Raw genomic sequence first — 20,963 nt, 5'->3', positions numbered from 1 at the left:
TCCTGATGGTGATGGTTTGTGAGAGTGATCAGTCCTAGGAGAGGCTGATCCGAACAGTGACCAATCCTAATGGTGCCTGGTCCTAATGGTGCCTAGTTCTTATCGTGGCTGGTCCCAATAGTGCCCAGTCCTAATTCTGACCAGTCCTAATTCTGACCAGTCCTAATAGTGGCCATTCCTAATAGCAACGGGTCCTAATAGCGACCAGTTCTAATAGTGCCCAGTCCTAACAGTGACCAGTTCTTATACTGAGCAGTCCTAATAGTGACGGTTCCGAGTATTGACCATTGCTAATGGTTACCAGTCCTAATAGTAACGGGTCCTAATAGCGGCCAGTTCTAATAGTGACTAGGGTTAATAGTGCCCAGTCCTAACAGTGACCAGCTCTTATAGTAGCTGGTCCCGATAGCGCCCAGTCCTGACAGTGCCGGTACCGGCCGTGCCGGCTCCGAGCTCCCGGTGCCGCGGGGCGGCCGCAGGGGCTCACTGCCCATGAGATATTCCCGTAGATGGGGCCGGGGCCCGGCGGGACCGGAGGAATCCGACTGGGGCGCGGACGGACCCCGGGCGGAGACCCCGCCCCCGGCCGCGCCCCGGGCCCCGCCCCCGCCGAGCCCCGCCCCGGGCCCGCCCCCAGCCCCGCCCGGCCCAGGTGGAGGCGGCGGCGGCTGCCGCGGGACCGGCACCGGGAGTGGCACCGGGGGCAGGACCGGGAGCGAGGTGAGCGGGGCCGAGGAGGGGAGCAGAGCAGTGCGGGGCGGGGGTCCCGGTGCCTCCGCGCCGCTTCGCTCCGTGACCGCCCGGTTTGTTGCTGCTTTGTGAGCGCCGCGTCCCGCCAGCTTCCTCCTCCGCCCCGCGCCTCCCGCCCGGCCCGGCCCGGCCCGGTCCGGCCCTGCGGGGCTGGCTGGGGGCTGCCCCGTCCCAGCCCGGACACTTTGCGGGGCGGGGGGCGCGGCGCGCCTCCCCCTGCCCGGGGCCGTGCCCCGCGCCCTGCCCGGCGCCTCCAGCGCGGGCATCCGGACGGATGGCGGGGGCCGGGCTCTTCCTCCTCCTCCTCCTCTCCATCACTGGGGGAAGTGGGTGCGTGTCCCGACGGGGTGACACGGCCGGAGGGAAAACCCTGCCCGCTCCCCGGCCGAGGCAGGCAGGAAAGCTCTAACCTACTTTCTGGCGCCGATAACCAGGCGGGCGGGTGCTTTTTGTTTGTGTTTGCTGCTTTTCTCCCTGCCCAGGTGAGCGGGGCTGGCAGCGCCCCTCAGCAGCGGCAGGCGAGGGCAGGTGGGCAGCGGAGGGGCCGGTCCCTGACCCCGGGCATCCTCCTGCCCCCCGCCCGCCGGGGCTTTGTTGTCGCTGCTCTGAGGTTTGGTTGAGGGCTCTGGGACGCTCCCACGTGCTGCCTGGAGTGGCGAGTGCTGCCATCAGCCCTTCGCAGGCGAACAAAATCCTTACACAGCAGGGGTCGGGTCATCCTCCGTCCGTGTGTACATCCCGCCGGGAGCAGAGGGATGCTGTGCGTGGGTATTTTAGTCAGATTTTTGCTATTGGTCCTCCAGGTTTGGGATAGAGGAGTGAGGCTGAACTCTACCCCATCCTGCCTTGCCTTTCTGCCAGGCCAGCAGGATTGGGCAGAGCCCATCCTTCCAGGCTTCCTACAGCCAGGCTATGGTGCCCACGGTGATCTGAGACCCTGCAGTTCTCACACAGCCCCCCAGGCCTACGTCCTGCAGGGGGAAGGGGACCAGAGAGGCTGCATTGTCACCACTGGGTCCCTGTGGCAAGAGGAAGTGTCCGCCTTCTTCCCCAGCGTGGCGTCATCTGTGCCACGAGGAGCCAGGACATTCTCCTGCTTGCACGTTCCCAGTCTCTGGACGTTTGCTCCTGGGGATTTCCAGGTTGAACTCATCGTGCTGCTGCTGCCCTGGGCACACAGCCTCCAGCCCAGCTGGGGAACTGGGGAGTGCTCCCCACCCCAGTGCCAGGGCTGTCCTGAGTGAGGAAACACTGCCCCCTCAGCTCACTCCACTGTGCCCTCTGGAGCAGCATCCTTTGGCTCCTGCCTTTTTCCCAAGTGGGAAATAACCAGTTTGGAATTGTCCCACCTCCAAAATGAGCTGGAGGGTTCAGCTGCAGCTGAGCCTGGGAGAAACCTGAGCTGCCTCTGCCTGTGCTACCCTGGTCAGCTCTGGCTTCACATGTGGCTCCCTGGGCTCTGCCCTTCCCAGCTCCTTCGCAGTTAATGGGGTGATCAGCACCTTTTGCTGCTTGCTCATGTGGCCAGCAGCTTCTGCCAGCCCTGCCATAAAGCAGGTGACCATTTACCACTTCCCTTCGTGGGGGTTCTCTGGCACCGCTGCAGCTGCGCTGGGGCACCTGGAGGTGCTGCAAGCCCCGAAGTGAGAAAGGGCAAACCACAGGGTGGGGTTTGACACCACAACAAAGCCCTGATGCAAATTCTGCGAGACGGGGCCGAGCCCGGTGTCGTCTCTGCCACGCACGTGTGAGCGCTGGGTGTGTGAGAGCGGCGCTGCCGGAGCGGGGCGGAGGAACAATGGATGCCTCTGGATGCCTGGAGAGCAGCTCCGAGCTGGGGATGCAGAGCACGGGGGCGTGAATCCGGTGGGGAGGAGACTGCTGGGTCGCCTCAGGGGGAATGCACTCACTGGGAGGCACTAGGGGACCTGGGCAATGTGGGCTGTGTTTGGGCTGGGATGAAATACCAGCTGTCCTCTGGTTCTGTTTTTGTTCTTGGATGCTGCTCCTGTTTAGCTCTTACAGTGAAGCTGAGGGATCCCCCAAATACATCCTTATTCCTTCCCTTTGGTTGTTCCTGAGTTGAAAACAGCCCTGGGACAAGCCAGGAATCAGAACAGAGCTCATTACCAAAGAAAGTAGGAGACAGGTGATGGAGAACCAGCTGCTGGGGAGCTTGCAGAGCTGCCCAGCTCATGAGGCATTTCCACATTTCCCATGGGCATTGGGAGTCCTGCAGGGACCTGACCCGGAGGAGCGAGTGCAAGCTTGGTGCTGTCAGGGGCTCAGCACTGAAGGAATCAATTAGTGAAAGCTGAAAATTAATTACTGAAACTTCTATGAGCCCACAAGTGATGGGATCATGAACTCTTCTCCTCTGGAGGAGCTTTTTACCTAATGACTTTCGGTTTCCACTGTCCTGCCGGCCTGAGATGTCTGATAACACAACGAGCTCCCAACAGGGGTGGGCACAATCCCTTTAAATTACAGGCATCCAGGAGTTGTGGCCATCTGGGGGTGTGCAGTGCTTTGAGTTATGGTCATTTCCTGGCCTCTGAGTCGGCCTGGAGAGCTCTGTGTGTGCTGGTGAGTATGAGGAAACCCTTGGCGCTGGTACTTAATCCCTCTTACTTAAAAAAACCAACAAAAAAGCAGTTGTGTGGTGGTTGCTCTCTTAATGAGGCATTTAGGGTGGAGAATGGACCCAAGGAGGACCCCAGGCCAACCCTGGCCTCTGCTTGCCCACCCCACAGGACCCCTGTGCCCCCCTGGTCCTTGGGGACTCGCACTCCAAGGTCAAGCACTGCAGGGCACTGGTCACGTTAGCTGAGAACAGGACTGAGAAAACCCCCAAATAATTGCTCTGGGAGGGCAGGGGAGCAAATATTTATGGGGTTTGCATGTGAGAGCTTCCTCCTCCACCCTTGTCCTCCAGGAACTTAAAACTGGGAGAGCTGTGTGGGCTTTGATGGAGAAGGAACCAGCTCCCTGCCTGTGGAGCAGCAGCAGGGTGAGGAGGCAGGGAGCCTTACTGTAGTGCAGTGCCTCAGTTTCCCCACTTATGAAATGCCACAAAGGAGTCACAAATCACAGAGGTGTCCAGTGAAACCACAGCTTGTCACCTTGGGGACAGTTTGTGCAGCCACAAGAGCAGGGCTGATGCTGTGGCTGTGCCTTGGGGGCAGGGGGAGTGAGGTATAAACCAACCCCCTTGATGCTGTGCTGCCAGAGGCTGCAGTGGGACATGGGACAGGAGGGAGCAGGACAGTGCCCAGGCGTCTTCTTGGCCTTTTCTCAAGCTGCTGATATTGGATGGGAGGAAGAAACCCACCACTGTGGAGGGCACATGGGCTCTGTGCTGAATGCCCAGCCCTGTGGGGAGCCAGTCAGATGGGTGGTGTGTGGTCCCCCAGTGGCTGCTCCTGCCTTACACCCATCCCACGGGACCATCCCTCCCATCTCCAGGCACCTTTTCCAGCTGCTGCAGCTCTCAGGGCAATGGAGCCCTCCTTCAAGCAGCCTGTTGGTTTGTGTTTTATTGATTTATTGCATAAAAGTGACATTCCTCTGGTCTGACAGACCTATTTGGGGCAGAAGAGATGTGGCTGGTGCCCCCCAAGATGCCCAGTGTGCCAGTGCCCCCTTCCATGCCATGGGGTGGCTTCACTCCCCACATGTCATGCTGCAGCTTGTGCTGGGGGCCTGGTGGAGTTATTCCTATAAGGGAATTCCTGAGAATGCCAGGCAGGGCTGGGAGTGCCCTCCTGTCACCTGTGAGCCCAAAGGCTGCACCTTGTGCCCATGGGCAGCCAGGGGGAATGCCCAGCCCTCGATGTTGGTGTGTCCTGCCCGGCCTCAGCTCCTCCATGGAATGAGCAGAGACATGTCACCAGGGCTGTGCTGCTGTCATACAGCTTTGCCAGGGGTGATCCCATAACCAGTCACCTCTTGTACATGGTGGCTTAACCCGGTCCAGGCTCTCCTGGGAGGACATGGAGGTGGCTCCTTAAAAAGCAGCATCTCCAGCTCCTGCTGAGCTGTGGAGCAGCATCCCAGAGGTGAGACAGCACGCAGGAGAAGCATGAAGATGGCTGAGGAGACCCCATCTCCAGCTCTTGGCAGCTGAGGGGCTGCAAAGGGCCTGGCTGGCACAGGTCCACGGAGATGCTGTGGTGGGAAGAGCATCACAGTGTCCAGGTTTCAGTGAGTGTGGGATTCCCTGTGCAGGGTTTGCACTGTGCTGGATGGGATGAGCTGTTCTTGCAGGCTTTCCCTGCAGGGTGCAGGTCTGGGTACTTCAGGCCTCTGCAATCAGGAGGGAAAGGAAGGAAGCTGAGGAGTGGCCCACCCACGCTTGGCTGCTGCTGGCTGGGAGGAGGGAGGAGCAGCTTCCCCCCCTTGTCCTGGGGCAGGGAGCACTGAGATGTAATGGGGTGTTTGGGGGACAGCCCCCTGCCAGCAAGGTGTCACCGTGCACAGCCCAAAGGGACACCACAAGGTCCTTTTCTCCCCTCTCCTCAGAGAGCTGCTGGCCCTGGAATGGGAAAGAAGGAGGCTGCTGGTGTCCACCCAGAGCTCCCCCTTTGCACAGGGCCTGTCAGGGCGAGCAGCACTTTCTAAAAACCTTGGAATGGCTGTGTTGAGATAAGGAGTCTGTTCCCAGAGATAGGGGCTCCAGCCCAGGGCTCATCTTATCCCTGGGCTGAGCCAAATTCCTGCACAGGGCTGAGCACCACCTCCCACTACTGCCTCCCACACAGCGTGGGGATGGCCAGAGCCCAGGGCAAGGGAACCCTCTGTAAACATGAGGCATTTCTGCCAGCCCTGTGCTGCTCTGGGGGAATTGGTGTGCTCTGAAACAGGCAGCAGGGGACTGGGGAAGTCTGCAAGCCCAGCCAGGGCCCTGGCACTGAGAGCTGCTGGAAGAATGAGTGCTCAGCTGAAGAACCAGAGGGAGGAACGTCCCCTCCAGCCCCACTGACCTTTCATACAACGAATTTTGCTTGCAGGACGGAAGTGGGAGTGAACTCAGTAATGACCTGCAGCACGGGGATGGCAGGCACGTGGCCTGCAGGCAGGCTGTCCCCTTCCCATGGGTAAATACTGACCTGGGAGCCCTCAGCCCCTTCCAGAAGGTGCAGCCAGGGCTGAAACACTTGCATGTCTGTGCACTCTGTGTTTAAGCCAAGCTAATAAGGAATTGGAGTAGATTTGAGTAATTAATCAGTTTTTTGATAAATCCAAGTTAAATCAATCCTGGTAGGCTGGGGAAAAATGAAAAAGAGCTTTCCTTGTGTGTCTGTGACCCTGCCTGTGGAGCAGCTGAGCCCTCTGCACATTCACCAGTGGAGCTGCTGTGCTTCCCTCACTCCTGGTGGAGATTTTGGCCCTTTGCTGTCCCCAAAGCCACTGGGGTGACCCAAAATCTCCACCTGTGTGTTCCTCACTTGGCTTGAGCTCCAGCCTGGGGAAGGGTCCAGTGGGCTGAGGGTCCCCTTGTGCAGCCACAGCCACTCCAGCAGCTCCCACCACCTTTGCAGGAAGCAGAGGAGGGGTTTGTGCTGTGCTGCCTGGTTGGGGCTGTTGTGCTGGGAGGGTGTGTGGGGACACGAGGGGTGGGTGGCCAGTGGCACAGAGGGACCCAGCCCACTGGGACTTGCTGCCCACCCCAGCAGGCTGGGAAGCCTTTGTCTGCTGGGTGGGGTGGGGGTTTTTGTTCTGGTAAACATTAACGAGAGTGGGAAATGGGCTGTGGGAAATCCTCCCCATGGCTCTTCCACCCACTCCCAGGCACTGCAGGCAAATCCTTCCCTCTCCATGCTGACGGGGATGGTGTCACCCAGGACTGCCAGGGAGCCCAGGGACACGTTCCTGGCCCTCCAGCCCTTGCAGCAGGGAAGCCCAGCCCAGGCTGCCATGAGTGGCCCAGTTCCCCATGTCCCTGTGTCCCTGTGTCCCCATGCAGGGCTCTCCTTATCAGCAGGCCCAGCGTGGCTCCCCACCCGCCCTGCTCTGTTTCCCAGCTACTTTCCTTCCTCCTGGGGTGTGCCATGCTCCCAGCCCAGCAAACCTGCTGCCATTGCCCAATGTCCTGATGGAGGAGAATGGGAGAGGATGTTCTAATGGTGGTGTGGGTGAGGTGGTGCTGGCTGCCTGCACGCCCTGGGGATCAGACAGGATCTCAGCACTCATCTGTACCATCTTCCCACCCCAGCCAGTGTGGAGGTGTGGATTTAAGCCCCTGTGGGTGTCCATGCTGACCATGTGGCTCAGTGATAAGGGAGAGGGCAGCTAACCATCCCCTCTGAAGCACAGAGGGCCTCTCTCAAGACTCAGAGCAAAACCCTGCATCTCACACTTTTGCCATTCAGCTCCTTTGTGACAGGGTTGGGGCACGAGAGGAAAAATGGAGTGTTTTTCTTTTTTTTTTTCTCCAATAATATGGTTTTATTTCAAGAGCTGTTTATACTTTGGCTCCTTTTCTCCAGCCCTGAAACTTGAGACTGCAAAATGGTTAAAAGCTTTTTGAAAGGGAGCAGAGGCAGAGAAGGTGCTGGGTCTCTGCTCGGGTGTGAGCCCACAGGAGCTTGATGCTCAGAGCAGCTGCACAAATTGAGTTTCCTTCTGGAGCTCTTAATAACTGGGAGCACCTTTTAACGTGGCTCCAGCCTTGAGAGAGGTCTTTAACGTGCTCCTGAATCATTTATGGGCAGCAGCAGCAGCAGCTCTGCCTGATGGGCTCTTGGGTGCCAGCAGTGGCAGAGGCTGTGGGGGTGTTTGGGGGCCCTGTGGCACTGCTGGCCCCTTTCTCCCTGCCCTGTGGAGATGCAGAGGAGGAGCTGGAGCTCATCATGCTCAGGGTGATGGGTATGATTGGTTCTCCTGGGGGTCCCACTCCCTGCCCCACACCCTTGGGTGACTCAGAGCTGTTTTCTCCTCCAGCTGAACTGCAGCAGATGGAAACAGTGTTATTCCAGTAATGTCTCTTCCCCCAGTGCCAGCAGGCTCGGGGAGGGAGATCCTGATCCTTCTCCAAGCATCCATGGTCCCACTGCACACACCTCCCTCCAGCCAGGGCTGCTCTGCAGGGTTCTCTCTGCTGTCTGGTGCTATGGATGTCCTTGGCTGTCCCAGCTCTGCTCACCTGGCCTTGCTGATGGTCCTTTTGTGTTGCTTGGACCATCCCAGCGTGTCCTGCGGTGACACTTTGTGTGAGCCACGTCATTTTTTCCATCACTTTCTTCCTTGGTGTGCTTCCTCTAGTCAGTGCTTGTTGTGATTCGCCCTGGGGCTGGGAGCCAGCCCTGGTAACCTTCCTTGTGCCTTTTTTTTGGTTGAAGGCTCATCCCCAGTGATGCCAGCACATCTGCCCTCTTGGGAAAGGGTGGGGCCTTCACCCCCCTGCTGCTGTTGGAGCACAGCCTGTGTCCCTTGCTGCTGGATGTCAGGCTTTGGGGACATTCAGTGGTCAAGAGCTTTGGGAGGGGAGATGGTGGTAGTGGGGGATCTCTTCTTATCAACCAGACCAGGTGGTCCTCCCTCCACGCCCTGCCCATCTATCGCTCCAACAATGGCAGCAGCCCCAGTGCATGGAGATCTTTTCCAGCCTAAAGTGACAACGTGCTGCCCCCGGGACCCTTCTTCCAGCCCAAAGCACAGCTCCAACCAAGCTCAGGACATGCTTGTGGCTGCCAAGTCACCCCCTGCTGCTGTGACCTGCCTTGTCCCCACAGCAGGGCATGTGCTCAGTCACCCCCCCGTGTCAGCTCCGCACGTCGCCTCTCACTTCCTTTTTCTGTCCCCAGGACAAAGCCACCACATCCACCCTGAGTGTCCAAGGACTGGGCTGAGGCTCCCTGGGGACCTGCAGCCGAGCTGTGCCCTGTGATGGGGTGGATGATGCTGGGGCTGCCAGGCAGTGAGCTGTGCTCCTGGTGGCAGAGCCCTCCATGTTGGGGCTGGGAGTGACAGGGACCTGGGACCCCAAGGGATCTGGGGGGCCAAGCTTGGGGACCTGAGACCCCAGGGGATCTGGAGGGCCAAGCTTGGGGACCTGGGACCCCAGGAGATCTGGGGGGCCAAGCTTGGGGACCTGGGACCCCAGGGGATCTGGAGGACCAAGCTTGGGGCAGGCTGTCTCTGGATGGAGGCACTGTCTGGCCCATTCCCACACTAAGCATGCCAGCTCCAGAGGGCTTGGGCACCAGCACCAGGCACATGGTGAGCTGGAAAACACCTTCCCAGCACCATCCACTGGGGATTTCTCTGCCTGGCACGGGATAAGGCTCTTGTGGCTCAGGATCTGTGCTCAGGGGGTGGTGCTGCCTCCAGCCTGTGTGGCAAAGGAGCCTTGAGCCCTCGGGGGCCGCTGCCCTCCTCTCTCTCCCTCTCAATGCCAAGTGTGCCAAGGCACAGAGCCGTGACAAGCGCCGTGGCCGCGTGACCGTGACAGGACAGCAGGTGCCCGCCAGGCTCTGCCAGCTCCCCTGGCCTGAATCACCTCGGGAGAGGCCAGTCCAGCCCTCCACCCTCTGCGTGGGGAGCTGGGGGGAAGCCAGAACAGGATTTTAAACATGCTGCAAACCTGCTTTGCTGGGAAGCACAGAGGTCTGGGGCTGTCCGGGGTGTGATGGGAGCAATTGGGGATGGGATTTTGGGATGGGGGTGTGTAAGAATTTGGCTCCAATTTCTGTGCTTCTTACCACTCAGAGCCATTCCCCAGAGCTGGAGGAGGATGAGGGTGCCCCTGGGACTGCTCTGATCCCGGCATGTTCCCATTCCCAGCTCTCCAGAGCAGCTGCCATCTCAGGCTCCCTGCTGGCTGCCCTGGGTGGAAAACAAACAGAGCTTCCAGCTCTCCAATGGGATGGAAAGTTTTACTTGCTGGGGCTGGCACTCTCCCAGTTTAGCAGCTATGAAATACCCAGTGAGGCACTCATATTCCATGCCTACTCTTCCTGGGTGTCTTGCTTCCCAAGAGACAGGAAGGCAGCAGCAGGGGAAAACTCCTTGCCTGCCCCATGCTATTCCCTGCCATGGAGCATTGCTGTAATGGGGGCTTTCCCTCCTCCTGCTGCCCTGTGCCAGCAGCTGATCCCTGTCCCTGGTGTCCAGCCACCTGCAGCCCTGTCTCCAGGGTCTAGGGAGCACTGAGCTCAGCTCTCCCTCTGCCAGGATGCTCCTGCAGTCCTTGCCTGCTTTCCCATGCATGGTTTTTCATCACAGCCTCTTCCCACAGGAGAATTCAGCCGTGTCCTGGGGCTCCCGTGCGTGAAGGACGGAGGCAGAGGAAGGCTGCTGTGGGTGTTTGCCATCACTGCACAGGATCCCTGTCACTCTTATGAGGTGAGGAGACCCTCGTGGGGGCCAGCACTGGCTGAACCCCCAGGAGAAATTTGGGAATTGATTGCTCCCAGCTTTGGTGCTGGAGAGGGAGCCCAGCGCCCATTTTAATGCAGGAGCAGAAGACTATCACATGGCCCAGGAGCTGATGGAGGGCAGCAGTTCCTGCCAGTGCTGCCCACTCCAGGCTGTCCCCTCCCTGGGGAGCTGTTCTGGACTCCTGCATCCCCATGAAGCTGATCCCTTGGGCACCCCATGCTGCTTAAGCCAGACTTTGCTTGTGGTGTGGTCTAAGGGGAGGGTTGTGTTCAGGACTCCAAGGGAGCTGCCAAGGGAGCTGCAAAAGTGTCCCCATCCCTGACTCTTGCTGTGGGAATGGGCTGCCAATGGGATCCTGTTGCAGAAGGGGCTGGTGGCATCTCAGTCACTCATCTGGTTGCTCAAGTGATGTTGCCTAAGGAGAGCAGAGCTGTAGGAGTCCGGTCGTTGGGATCTTGGGCAGGGAGAGGAGCCAGGCCTGTGGATCAAGCTGGCATTTTGCAGCCAGTGGCATTGTGCAAACATGGCAAGTGACACCATTCCCATGGCCATGACTGTCCTGGGGGACAAGAGATGCTTGTGAGATCTGTCTGAGTCCCTGGGCACTGGCACATGGTCAAGCAGAAGAGGTTGGAGAGGGCTGTGCCTCCCTTTTGATTGCCCTCGTAGTCCCTAATAGGATCTGGGACTTGTTCTCTTGCACTCTGATGGAATTACTTTTCCTGCAAAGCAAGCCCTGCCTGGTAGAGCTGGCTGCAGGGACCCTTGGGAGGGGATTTAACCACGTCTTGGCTGTTAAGCTTCCCTCTCCATGCACGTGGTGCCAGGGAGGATTCGGTATCCCAGCCTGGTGTGTGCATGCACGTGCCAGAGGGGAATGTCCTGCATCTCCCCTTCGTGGGGCACCCCAACACATGACAGGTCCACGTGGGAGCTGTGGTGCATGTGGGGAAGTGGATCAGGTGTTTTCAGGCCTTGTGCATCCCCTCCCTTCCTACCCTGCCCAGGCAAGAGGAGCTCCTTGCACACATTCCCTGCTATCTCCCCTTGGCTCCCTTCCCAAACTGGGAGTGTTGGTGTTCCCGTGTGCTGCAGTTGTGTGCCATGGGCCTGGCCAGGCCTTGCTGGCATCCCCCATATTTCCAAGGCACATGGTCAGGCTCATCCAGGCAGGGTGTGAAGCCTGGGTGTCCCACTGGGATGTGCTGGGATGATGGGGATGCTCTGACCTGGTCACTGTTGCCATCCCTGCCCTACTCCCAGCAGGTGAAGGAATGGTGTTGGTGACCCCTGGGGGACTGGGAGTGAGTGGGTAATGTAAGCCTTCCTGTCCAACCAAACTCAGGGCTGGAATGTGGGTTTTGGGGATGCAGCAGCTGCATTCATGATGGGCTCATGATGGCCAGGTCTCACCAGCACAGCCAGGGACACAGGGCGCTCACAGGGACACAGGGTGCTCAGTCTGGTGACGTCCCACTGATGAGGCCTCATCTCTTACTGGGACTCAGCCTTTCCTCACACTCAAGCTCCTGGGGGAATGCTTGTCCCTCTGTGGCTGACTGCCTGCACTCTGCCAGCCTGCCAACCACCACCAGCTGGAGATGTCAGCCGGGGACAAGAACGGGGGCAGCCGCTCCAGCAGCAGCCGCCTGCAGAGCAAGAAGCCTCCCAACCTGTCCATTGTCATCCCGCCCCGGGAGGCCGAGGAGGATGGCGCCCGCAAGGAGGTGAGTGCTGGAGCTGCACCTGTCCCATGCTGGCCTCCGGGGGCTGCCAGGCGCCATTGTGTCCCTGATGCCCTGCTCTGCCTTCCAGCCCTCCAAGGTGCCTGTCTACCGCAAGAGCAAGAGCCTGCAGGAGCCCCGCCCAGAGCGCCGGCCCGGCTTCCGCCGGCAGACATCCCTGTCCCAGAGCATCCGCAAGTGAGGGCAGGCTGGGCTCCAGCCCTGGCTGGCTCACTCAAAGGGGGCCATGTCAGGACATTGTGGGTACTGCCAGAGGATTTGGGGTGGGGTTGGAGAGTTGTGTCTCAGAAGGGAGTGCAAGAATCACTTTCCTCCACTTCCCTTTGACCCATAGCCAGGTCAAAACTGCCCTGCTGCAGGCTGGGCTGAGACACCCCAACCCCAACTGCCTGCCAGAGGGGATGGCTGGGTGGAATGGTGGTACATGGTGTGGGGGCCAGCTGTGTGACAGATGTGCCCACCCTGCAGAGGGTATGGCTGTGTGGAATTGTGGCACATGGTGTGGGGGGCCAGCTGTATGACAGATGTGCCCACCCTGCAGAGGGGATGGCTGGGTGGAATGGTGGCACATGGTGTGCCCACCCTGCAGAGGGAGTGGCTGGGTGGAATGGTGGTACGTGGTGTGGGGGCCAGCTGTGTGACAGATGTGCCCACCCTGCAGAGTGGATGGCTGGGTGGAATGGTGGCGCATGGTGTGCCCACCCTGCAGAGGGGATGGCTGGGTGGAATGGTGCTACATGGTGTGGGGGGCCAGCTGTGTGACAGGTGTGCTCACCCTGTGTCCAGGAGCACAGCACAGTGGTTTGGCGTCAGCAGCGACTGGGAGGGGAAGCGGCAGCAGTGGCAACGCAAGAGCCTGCAGCACTGCAGCATGAGGTACGGCAAGCTGAAGCCTGCCTATCGCGACATGGAGCTGCCCAGCCAGGAGGTGCCCTCCTTCCAAGCCACCGAGTCGCCCAAGCCCGCCAAGATGCCCAAGGTAGAGCTTGGGGTGAGGCATCCCACTGCCAGCCTTGCTGTCCCAGCGCTGACAGCTCTTCCCTCCCCAGATCGTGGACCCGCTGGCCAGGGGCCGTCCCTTCCGCCATCCCGACGAGACCGACCGTCCCCACACGCCCCACCACATGCTGCCCCCGCTCACCCCCGGCGTGGTCTCCTTGGCATCCTTCAACAGCATCCGCTCGGGCTACGGCCGCCTGCCGCGCAGGAAGAGGGAGTCTGTGGCCCACATGAGCTTCAAGGCAGCTGCAGCCCTCCTCCGTGTGAGTTTTGGGAGTGTGAGGGGGATCACCTTCCTAAGCTGGGTTTCAGTTCTGTCCTTTCTCACCCATCGTCTTTGTTTCCTGGCTGTTTGCTGTGCATGGAGGCTGCTGTCTCTCCAGGGTGGGTTCAAGGGGGGAGATTGGTCTTTTTAACCTGAGCTCTACTTAAAAGTAGAAGTTTTGGTGGAAATTGGACAATCTGAGAAAGAAACAAATTTTGGGTTCCATTGCTGAGCGGCAATGAAACCTCTCCAGCAATTTTCTTGGCTCTGAGGAGCCCTGGGCAAATCTTGGGGATGGCTTTGTGGGTATGAGACCAGATGAATTCAGAGGTCACTTGTCTTGCTGACTAACGTGGCCATGGTCCAATGGGGATTCTGAGGGGCTAAAGGCAGCATCTTCTGCCAATTCTCCCCACACAAAGGGGCTATGGTGGCTGATTGGGCTTTAGTCTTTGCCACTTGTCTTTGGAGAGGGAAGATCTGAGAAACCCTCAGTGCTGCAAAAACTGAGGGCTTCTGGTTGCTTACCTTCATTTGCTTGTGCTGCCAAAGGGGCGCTCTGTCCTGGAGCCACTGGCTCCCAAGCAGAGGAGCAAGAGGAGCTTCCTGTACCCCAGCTTCATGGATGAAGACATGGTGGATGCTGCTGATACCCTGGACTCGTCCTTCTTCAGTAAGGCAAGCAACTTTCCACGCTGGCTGCTGGAGCCTGGGGCATGTCCCAGTGCCCTGCACAGGGGGCTGGGTGTGGAGCAGGGCTCTCACGAGGACCCCTGCGTTAGCACTCCACCCAGCAATGACAGAGGCATCGGTAGCTGCTGTGCCCCAGCCCTGGTGATGGGCCTTGGGTGTGATGTTGCCATCTGGGCACATTTCACACCCTGTGATGGGCTATTAGTGGGATGTCATTGGGGGTCACCCACTCCCCCTGGCCAGGGGGATGCTCAGTCAGGGGGCTTCTGACCCATCACATATATCCAAGGACACATATCCAACCCCTTTCCAGATGGACATGCACGATGAGACATACTCCATGCCCGATGACGTCTTCGAGTCACCTCCTCTATCAGCCACGTACTTACGCATGCACCAGGTGGCAGAGGAAGCCAGGGTGTCCCCTGAGGTGGAGCAGCCCACCCCGTGAGTACCAACAGCAGGTCTTGCCCCTGAGGCTGCCCAGGTGCCCTGCTGCAGGCAGGACAATGTCCCCAGCCATGAGCACCAGGGACTTCCATGATGATGCTGGGAGAATGGAGCCAGGAGGTGCTCAGAGCCTCACATCTGGCCATGGGGTGTTTCTCAGCAGCTCCTTTTGGGAGGTGTGATGGATTTCTCCTCTCTCGACAGGCGGGAGGGTGCCCGGCTGGCCTCGGTGTCGGGCGGCGTGGGCCCGGCCCCGCGGCGGGGCAGGCGCATCGCTTCCAAAGTGAAGCACTTCGCCTTCGACCGCAAGAAGCGCTACTATGGGCTGGGCGTGGTGGGCAAGTGGCTGAACAGGACCTACCGGCACAGCCTGAGCAGCATCGTGCAGTCCCAGCTGGAGATCACCGACAGCCACCGGTGAGGGGCACCGACGGCACGGGACACCCCGACTCAGATGTGTGTCCCCCTCAGTGCTTGGGGATCACTGCTTGCAGTGTCCCTTTGCTCAGACATCTTTGACCAGCTCCAGTTTTGGGTCCTGTCCCCCCCAGGCCGTATTTCACATACTGGATCACCTTTGTGCACATTCTCATCACCCTGCTGGTCATCGGCACCTACGGCATCGCCCCCATTGGCTTCGCCCAGCACGTGACGACAGAGTTAGTAAGTTTAAGAGACATCCTTCAGGGGGACTGTGACCACCAGTGTCCTGTGGTGTGATGTTCCCTGTGAGGACTGGGAGCATCTTGTGGGAGCATGACACCTTGGGACACTGGGAGCCAGCATTTGAGAGGCTCTGTGAAATGGCCAGGCAAGGGGATGAGCAGCACCATGTTGCAGCAGAATATGTGGTGGGAGCAGAGCTGTTCCCCTATCCTGCCTTGAAGGTGGCACCCACAGCCCTTCCCCTCAGATGAAAGGGATGCTCAGCCCCTTTTGAGTGGAGGGAGACAGGGGTGACCCCCCTCAGCACTTATCCTTTCAGTGGGAGCTGACCCTGGCATCTCTTGGCAGGTGCTGAGGAACAAGGGTGTCTACGAAAGTGTCAAGTACATCCAGCAGGAAAACTTCTGGATTGGGCCCAGCTCGGTAAGGACCCTGCCAGACTCTTGGCCCCTGGTCTCATACCCTGCCCTCTGCTCTGAGCTTGGGGGTGGTTCTCTGTGGTGCTCCTCTCCTCAGGGGGGCAGAGCTTGACCTCCTCACTTCAGCCTGCTGTCCCAGGCCCCTTTCCCACTGGGACATGTGGCATCACAGTGGGATGGTCCTGTCTTCCCTCCACTGGGATAATAGAAACCTTTGTCTATTGCCTGTGGAGACCCCCTGCCCCTACTAACCTCTCCCTGGGGATAGCTGGAGCGAAGGGAGGTGCAGAGACAAATCCCATGTACTGGCATCTCCCTGCCAGATCGACCTGATCCACCTGGGAGCCAAGTTCTCCCCCTGCATCCGGAAGGACCGGCAGGTGGAGCGGCTCATTCAGCGCGAGCGGGACCGGGAGCGGGGCTCCGGCTGCTGCGTCCAGAATGACAACTCTGGCTGCATCCAGACCCTGCCCCAGGACTGCTCGGTGCGTGCTCCTGCCATGGGAAGGGCTGGGGATCCCTGGGGAAAGCAGGGGAAACCATCTCAGCCCTGCACTGCAGCTGGGCAGGATGCAGGAGAGGTCAGAGCCGTATAGGAATGTGCCCCCCCCGTTGACCGAGTGACCAAACTATCCTTTGTCTCTTTAAAAAGGAAAAAAGCCTAGAAGTTTCTCTTCTTGATTAGGTAAAAAGACACCTCATAGGACCTGGGGGACTTCACCTCAAACTTAAGGATAGCCAATTGGACAGGAGCCAAAAAGCAATTTACTAGAAAAGGAAGAGAACAAAGAAACTAATTGCTTTTGTGGGGTGTTTTACCAGGAGCAAGAACCTCTTGCACCAGGCTTTTTTTTTTTCTCTGTAAAGAGTTTTGTTATTTTGCCTTTTATTGAAACTTTTCTGTTTCCAACTCTGCCACAGAAGCCATCCTGCTGATTTTATGCCCTCTAAGGTAGCATGAGCTATCTTGGATGTGATATAGATCTCCAAGAGCTTGTGAGACCTGGCTCGAGGAGACCCTATATCAGAGCCATGCATTCCCTGCTGCATCCTCAGTCTCTCCGTGCTCCCTGCAGGAAACACTGGCAACGTTCATCAAGTGGCCGAGCAGCAACGCACCAGCCATGGGCTCGGGAGAGAAGAGGACCTCGGGGGCTGTGTGTCACCAGGACCCCAGGTAGAAGTAGCAGCTGGGTGGAGGTGGCCCTGTCACCTGGCTGTGTGTGGGACACAGCAGAAGGGGCTGCCTTTCCAGCTCGGATGCCTTGAATCCTCTTGTCTGAGGGGATGGAAGGTTTTTGCTCACTAGGAGAGTGATAAAGAAGAGGGAATCAGTGGGGAAACTGAGGCAGGGCCTGTCCTTAACACAGGGAGCAGCAGGTGATGCTGTTGTGTTGTCCTTGTCCCTGTCCTGCTGGGATGGGAGCATCCATGGGCATGGTTGTCCAACAGCTCTCAGTTTTGTGGGGTTCACCTGCACAAGGAGCTGTGTGGGGTGTTGTGGGACACCACGGGTGGGCAGGATCGAGGCAGGTCCCAGAGCTGGCTGTGCCTGAGGAGGTTACTGGTCTGCAGGGGGGATGTGTTGGGGGCACCCACCCGACTCACCCTGCTCCTCCTGCCAGGACGTGTGAGGAGCCTGCATCCAACCCACCCCATGTGTGGCCAGATGACATCACCAAGTGGCCGGTAAGAGCCCGGTGCCACCATCAGCTGGTGGCTCCATGGTGGCAGTGGCAATGAGCCCAGCAGGGATCTGCAGGGACAGCCTGGGGCTGGGCTCTGACCAGGGCTCCTTTCCCTCCTGCTTCTAGATCTGCACCTATGAGACCAAAACCAACCACACGGGCTTTGCCCACCTGGACTGCGAGATCAAGGGCAGGCCCTGCTGCATCGGCACCAAGGGCAGGTGGGCTGTGGCAAAAGGGGCACCTGGCTTGGCTCCCCCCTCTGCACTCCTGCCTCGTGCTGCCCGATCAGTGTCCAGAGCTGTGCCTGAGGGGGGTTACAGAGTTTTGGGAGGGTGGGAAGCACAGTGGCAGCAGGCTGGGAGCAGAGGGGGATGCTCAGGGGTGTCCTGAGTGTGCCCTGCCCCCAGCGAGCCCCCTCCTGCCCCCCGTCAGCTGTGAGATCACCACGCGGGAGTACTGCGACTTCATGCACGGCTACTTCCACGAGGAGGCAACACTCTGCTCGCAGGTGAGAAGGGCCAGGAAGGAATGGCAGGGCGTGTGGGATTCATTGCTAGCAGCCATGCTGATGCCAAAGGGCTTCAGAGTGTCCTACCAGGAATGGGACATGGCTGGGATGGGTGTGAGCAGGAACAATGCAAAGTGCAGGGACTTGCCCAGCTGTTGGCCGGGCTGCCCACCTTGCTGGTGTGGGGCAGGAGGCACCTTTACCAGCACCGCAGCAATGTGGGTGCCCCAACCATCCAGAATCCCCTCACAGATGCTACCTGGCATCATTGGCATCCCTGTGACCCATCCTTTGCTCCCCTGTGGCTCTGGTGACAACCCTGCTGCCTTTGCAGGTGCACTGCCTGGACGAGGTCTGTGGGCTCCTGCCTTTCCTGAACCCAGAGGTTCCTGACCAGTTCTACCGCCTGTGGCTGTCCCTGTTCCTGCATGCTGGGTGAGCCACAGCCCCCATATCCCCAGGGATGGGGGGACTGGGCACTGGAGTGCCCCCTGGGATGGAGGAGAGAGGAGGGAAGGGCACTTCCAGACTGTGACAGGTGCCTTCAGTGGGGGTGTTTTGTGAGCTGCCTCGTGCCCTGGGGTCTCTAACCCAGGGCCTCTCCCCCAGCATCATCCACTGCCTGGTGTCGGTGACGTTCCAGATGACAGTGCTGCGGGACCTGGAGAAACTGGCAGGCTGGCATCGCATCTCCATCATCTTCATCCTCAGTGGCATCACGGGCAACCTGGCCAGTGCCATCTTCCTACCCTACAGGGCAGAGGTGAGGGTTTGAGGGTCTGTCCTGAATCCTGTCAGCTCCCAGGGACCAAAGGATGCCCCTCTCCATCCCCATCCTGGGCAGAGGTTTGGGGATGGGGCTGGAGCACAGATTCTCACCCCCTGGCAGGGTTTGCTGCAGGGAGAGGGGGAGAGGGTGTCCCTGCTCCACGTGTGGTGTTGGCACATGTCATGTGTGTCACATGTCACCACGTGTCCGTGAGCACGCGGGGTCCCTGGGCAGGCAGATGGCTAATCTGCTGCCAGCCAAACCCTGTCAGGCTTTAAATGAGATCATGCCAAGGGCCCTAATCCCCGCACAGGTGTGCCAGGATGGGGCTGTGGTCTGCAAGGGGGCGATGCTCTCTGGCTGCTGAGTCACAGAAAATATCAGCTCTGCCAAAACAGCACCACTCTGCTCCCCTCCTCATCCTCCTGTGCCAGGGCTCCCACCCCTGAGCCCCATGCAGGATCCTGCACAGGGATGCAAGAGCCAAATGTGCTTTGCTGTGCGAGGAGATGATCCCTGGGGGACATGGGGTGTGTCTGGGGTGACACAGAGTCCAGCCCTGACTTCCCCCACCCCTGCAGGTGGGCCCTGCCGGCTCCCAATTCGGCTTGCTGGCCTGCCTCTTCGTGGAGCTCTTCCAAAGCTGGCAAGTGCTGGAGAAACCCTGGAAAGCCTTCCTCAACCTCTTTGGCATCGTCCTCTTCCTCTTCATCTGTGGCCTCTTGCCCTGGATCGACAACATCGCTCACCTGTTCGGTTTCCTGAGCGGGCTCCTGCTGTCCTTTGCCTTCCTGCCCTACATCACCTTCGGCACGCTGGACAAGTTCCGCAAGCGGGCCATGATCATCGTGTCCCTGCTGGTCTTCCTGGGGCTCTTTGCCTCGCTGGTGGTGTGGCTCTACGTGTACCCCATGAACTGGCGCTGGGTGGAGTACCTGACCTGCCTGCCCTTCACCAGCAAGTTCTGCGAGAAGTACGAGCTGGAGCAGGTTCTGCACTGACCCTGCTGGCAGGGACGGGGCTGGACTGGCCATGTTTCCCATGGCGTGGGTCCTCCCCTGCCTGTGGGAGATGGTGGTGGCTGCTTCAGGATGGGGCAGATAGCTAGCATGCTTCTGTCCTCAGGGAGGGTGGGTTTGGGGTACCCCTTGCTCAATGCTGGGGATGCAGGGCTGAGGCAGCCCTGCCTTGAACCCCTTTAGGGCTCCCTCCTGATGCTGAAAAGCCATAACTGGCTTGGGGACTGACTCTGGCTGCTGCCTCTGTGAGGAAAGGGCTGAGGGAAGCAGGATTTTGGTGTATCCATGGCCAGGCTGGACTCCCAGTCCTGGGGTGAAGTTGCTGAAGTCTCCAGCCTGTGCCCCTGCCTGCCTGGGGCCCCGTCCCACCTCGGTGCCCTGCACTGCTGCAGCTCATACTGTGAACACAAGCCCCTTTTTGCAGGGGAACTTTTTTTTATCCACAGCTCTTTAGGGCCAGGGTTTCCCCCTTCTGGGCTCTCTGGAGTCTCTGTCTGGCTCCAAGATGTTCAGGGCTGAGCTTTAAAGATATTTTTCAGTCTTTTTCTCCCTGAGGTCCCCAAGGAGGCTTGTGCCTTCCTGCCTGGGTCCTCACTGTATGGAGAGGCAGGACTTGGGCAGGGGGCTTTTCCTTTCCTTATTTCAGTGAAATTCTCCTTTTGGAAGGGGAGCAGTGGCAAGGACTGTGTTTATAGTGCCATGGTGAGAGGCAGACATGGAGAAAAACCCCCTGGGGGGCTCATGTGGCTGCTTCTGGTGCCCACAGACCTCTCAGGATGCTGTCGGTGCTCCCACCTTCTGCCTTGAGTCCCTGCTGTTGCCTCTTTCCCTTTTTCAAAGCATGGAGACCCAGGTAGCCCTTCCTTCCTCCAGTGGTGCTGGTCAGGTGGAGAAGTGCAGGATGGGGCAGTCACCTTCCCTCTTCCCTGCCCAAGGCTGCACAGTCCCACCTGCCCTCCCCAGCATCTCCTCCTCCTCCTTGCCATCAGCCATGGCACGAAGGCAGGTCCTTCCTGGGGTCCAGGTGACCCCTCTGGGCTGGTTTGGACCCAGGCTGGTGCCAGGCTGTCTCTCCCCTGAGATGTGTTGCTTTGGTGCTGGAGGCCTCAGTGCTTTTAAGAGGTGGCATGTGGGAATGCCCCATTTAGGATGTCCTGGGATGAACATTCAAGGGCTCAGAGCCTGACTCCCTGTCCACAACCACTTGCTGAGTGAGCCCAGGAGCATCTGCACCCATCCCTGCATCTCTCCCTCCACCCTGGGCCAGTTTTCAACCCCACTCTGTCCCTCCAGTTGCTGCTCCAGCCAAAGACAGACACTTCACCTCATTTGTCTCTTTTTGATACTTTTTTAAAAAGCTGTGGGTTCCCCCCCATCCTTAATAAATTTCTACCTGTATTTAATGAGATGCACAAGGTCTCTTCTCCCTTCTTGGGCGTGGGGATGCAGCACTTTTAGGGGGTTCTGGTTGTTCTGGTGATGGCTGCTGTGGCAGGGAGGGAGGACAAGCTGGGCTGGTGCCCTTATGGGGCCACTCAAACCCCTCCTTGGGAGGAGACAGGGTTTGGAGAGTCTCAGGCAGAAGGAGAAGCCGAACACTTGGATCCA

The 20,963-nt window shown here is 59.0% G+C and overlaps 1 protein-coding gene across 2 annotated transcripts; it reads left to right on the top strand.

Annotated features, from left to right (window-relative positions):
• The first annotated feature begins 636 nt into the window (after window positions 1–636).
• On the top strand, window positions 637–20,763 carry RHBDF2 (rhomboid 5 homolog 2). Of its 2 annotated transcripts, XM_030233092.2 has the most exons (19): window positions 637–720; window positions 9,989–10,095; window positions 11,709–11,858; window positions 11,947–12,053; window positions 12,663–12,855; window positions 12,926–13,138; window positions 13,693–13,818; window positions 14,147–14,280; window positions 14,488–14,700; window positions 14,835–14,946; window positions 15,298–15,372; window positions 15,692–15,853; window positions 16,445–16,545; window positions 16,994–17,057; window positions 17,183–17,277; window positions 17,492–17,567; window positions 17,902–18,002; window positions 18,177–18,330; window positions 18,918–20,763. In XM_030233092.2, the coding sequence occupies exons 3-19, from the start codon at window positions 11,733–11,735 to the stop codon at window positions 19,335–19,337; spliced, it is 2,472 nt and encodes an 823-aa protein (XP_030088952.2). In that variant the 5' UTR covers window positions 637–720; window positions 9,989–10,095; window positions 11,709–11,732; the 3' UTR covers window positions 19,338–20,763. The 2 variants fall into 2 exon arrangements, with proteins under 2 accessions (XP_030088952.2, XP_030088953.2); XM_030233093.2 differs by lacking the exons at window positions 637–720; window positions 9,989–10,095; window positions 11,709–11,858; window positions 11,947–12,053 and having other exon boundaries at window positions 12,075–12,855.
• Window positions 20,764–20,963: the final 200 nt, after the last annotated feature.

This window comes from Serinus canaria, chromosome 18, assembly GCF_022539315.1.
Source record: "Serinus canaria isolate serCan28SL12 chromosome 18, serCan2020, whole genome shotgun sequence".
Classification (NCBI taxonomy): domain Eukaryota; kingdom Metazoa; phylum Chordata; class Aves; order Passeriformes; family Fringillidae; genus Serinus; species Serinus canaria.
This window is presented reverse-complemented; position numbering and strand designations above follow the sequence as displayed.

What these genes read in the sequence shown, in the direction of transcription:
- RHBDF2 (XM_030233093.2), top strand. Translation starts at nt 12,328, where the DNA reads ATGTGCCCACCCTGCAGAGGGTATGGCTGTGTGGAATTGTGGCACATG. An exon ending in AGCACGTGACGACAGAGTTA is followed by an intron (nt 14,947 to 15,297) that starts GTAAGTTTAAGA and finishes ATCTCTTGGCAG; the next exon opens with GTGCTGAGGAACAAGGGTGT. An exon ending in TCTGGATTGGGCCCAGCTCG is followed by an intron (nt 15,373 to 15,691) that starts GTAAGGACCCTG and finishes TCTCCCTGCCAG; the next exon opens with ATCGACCTGATCCACCTGGG.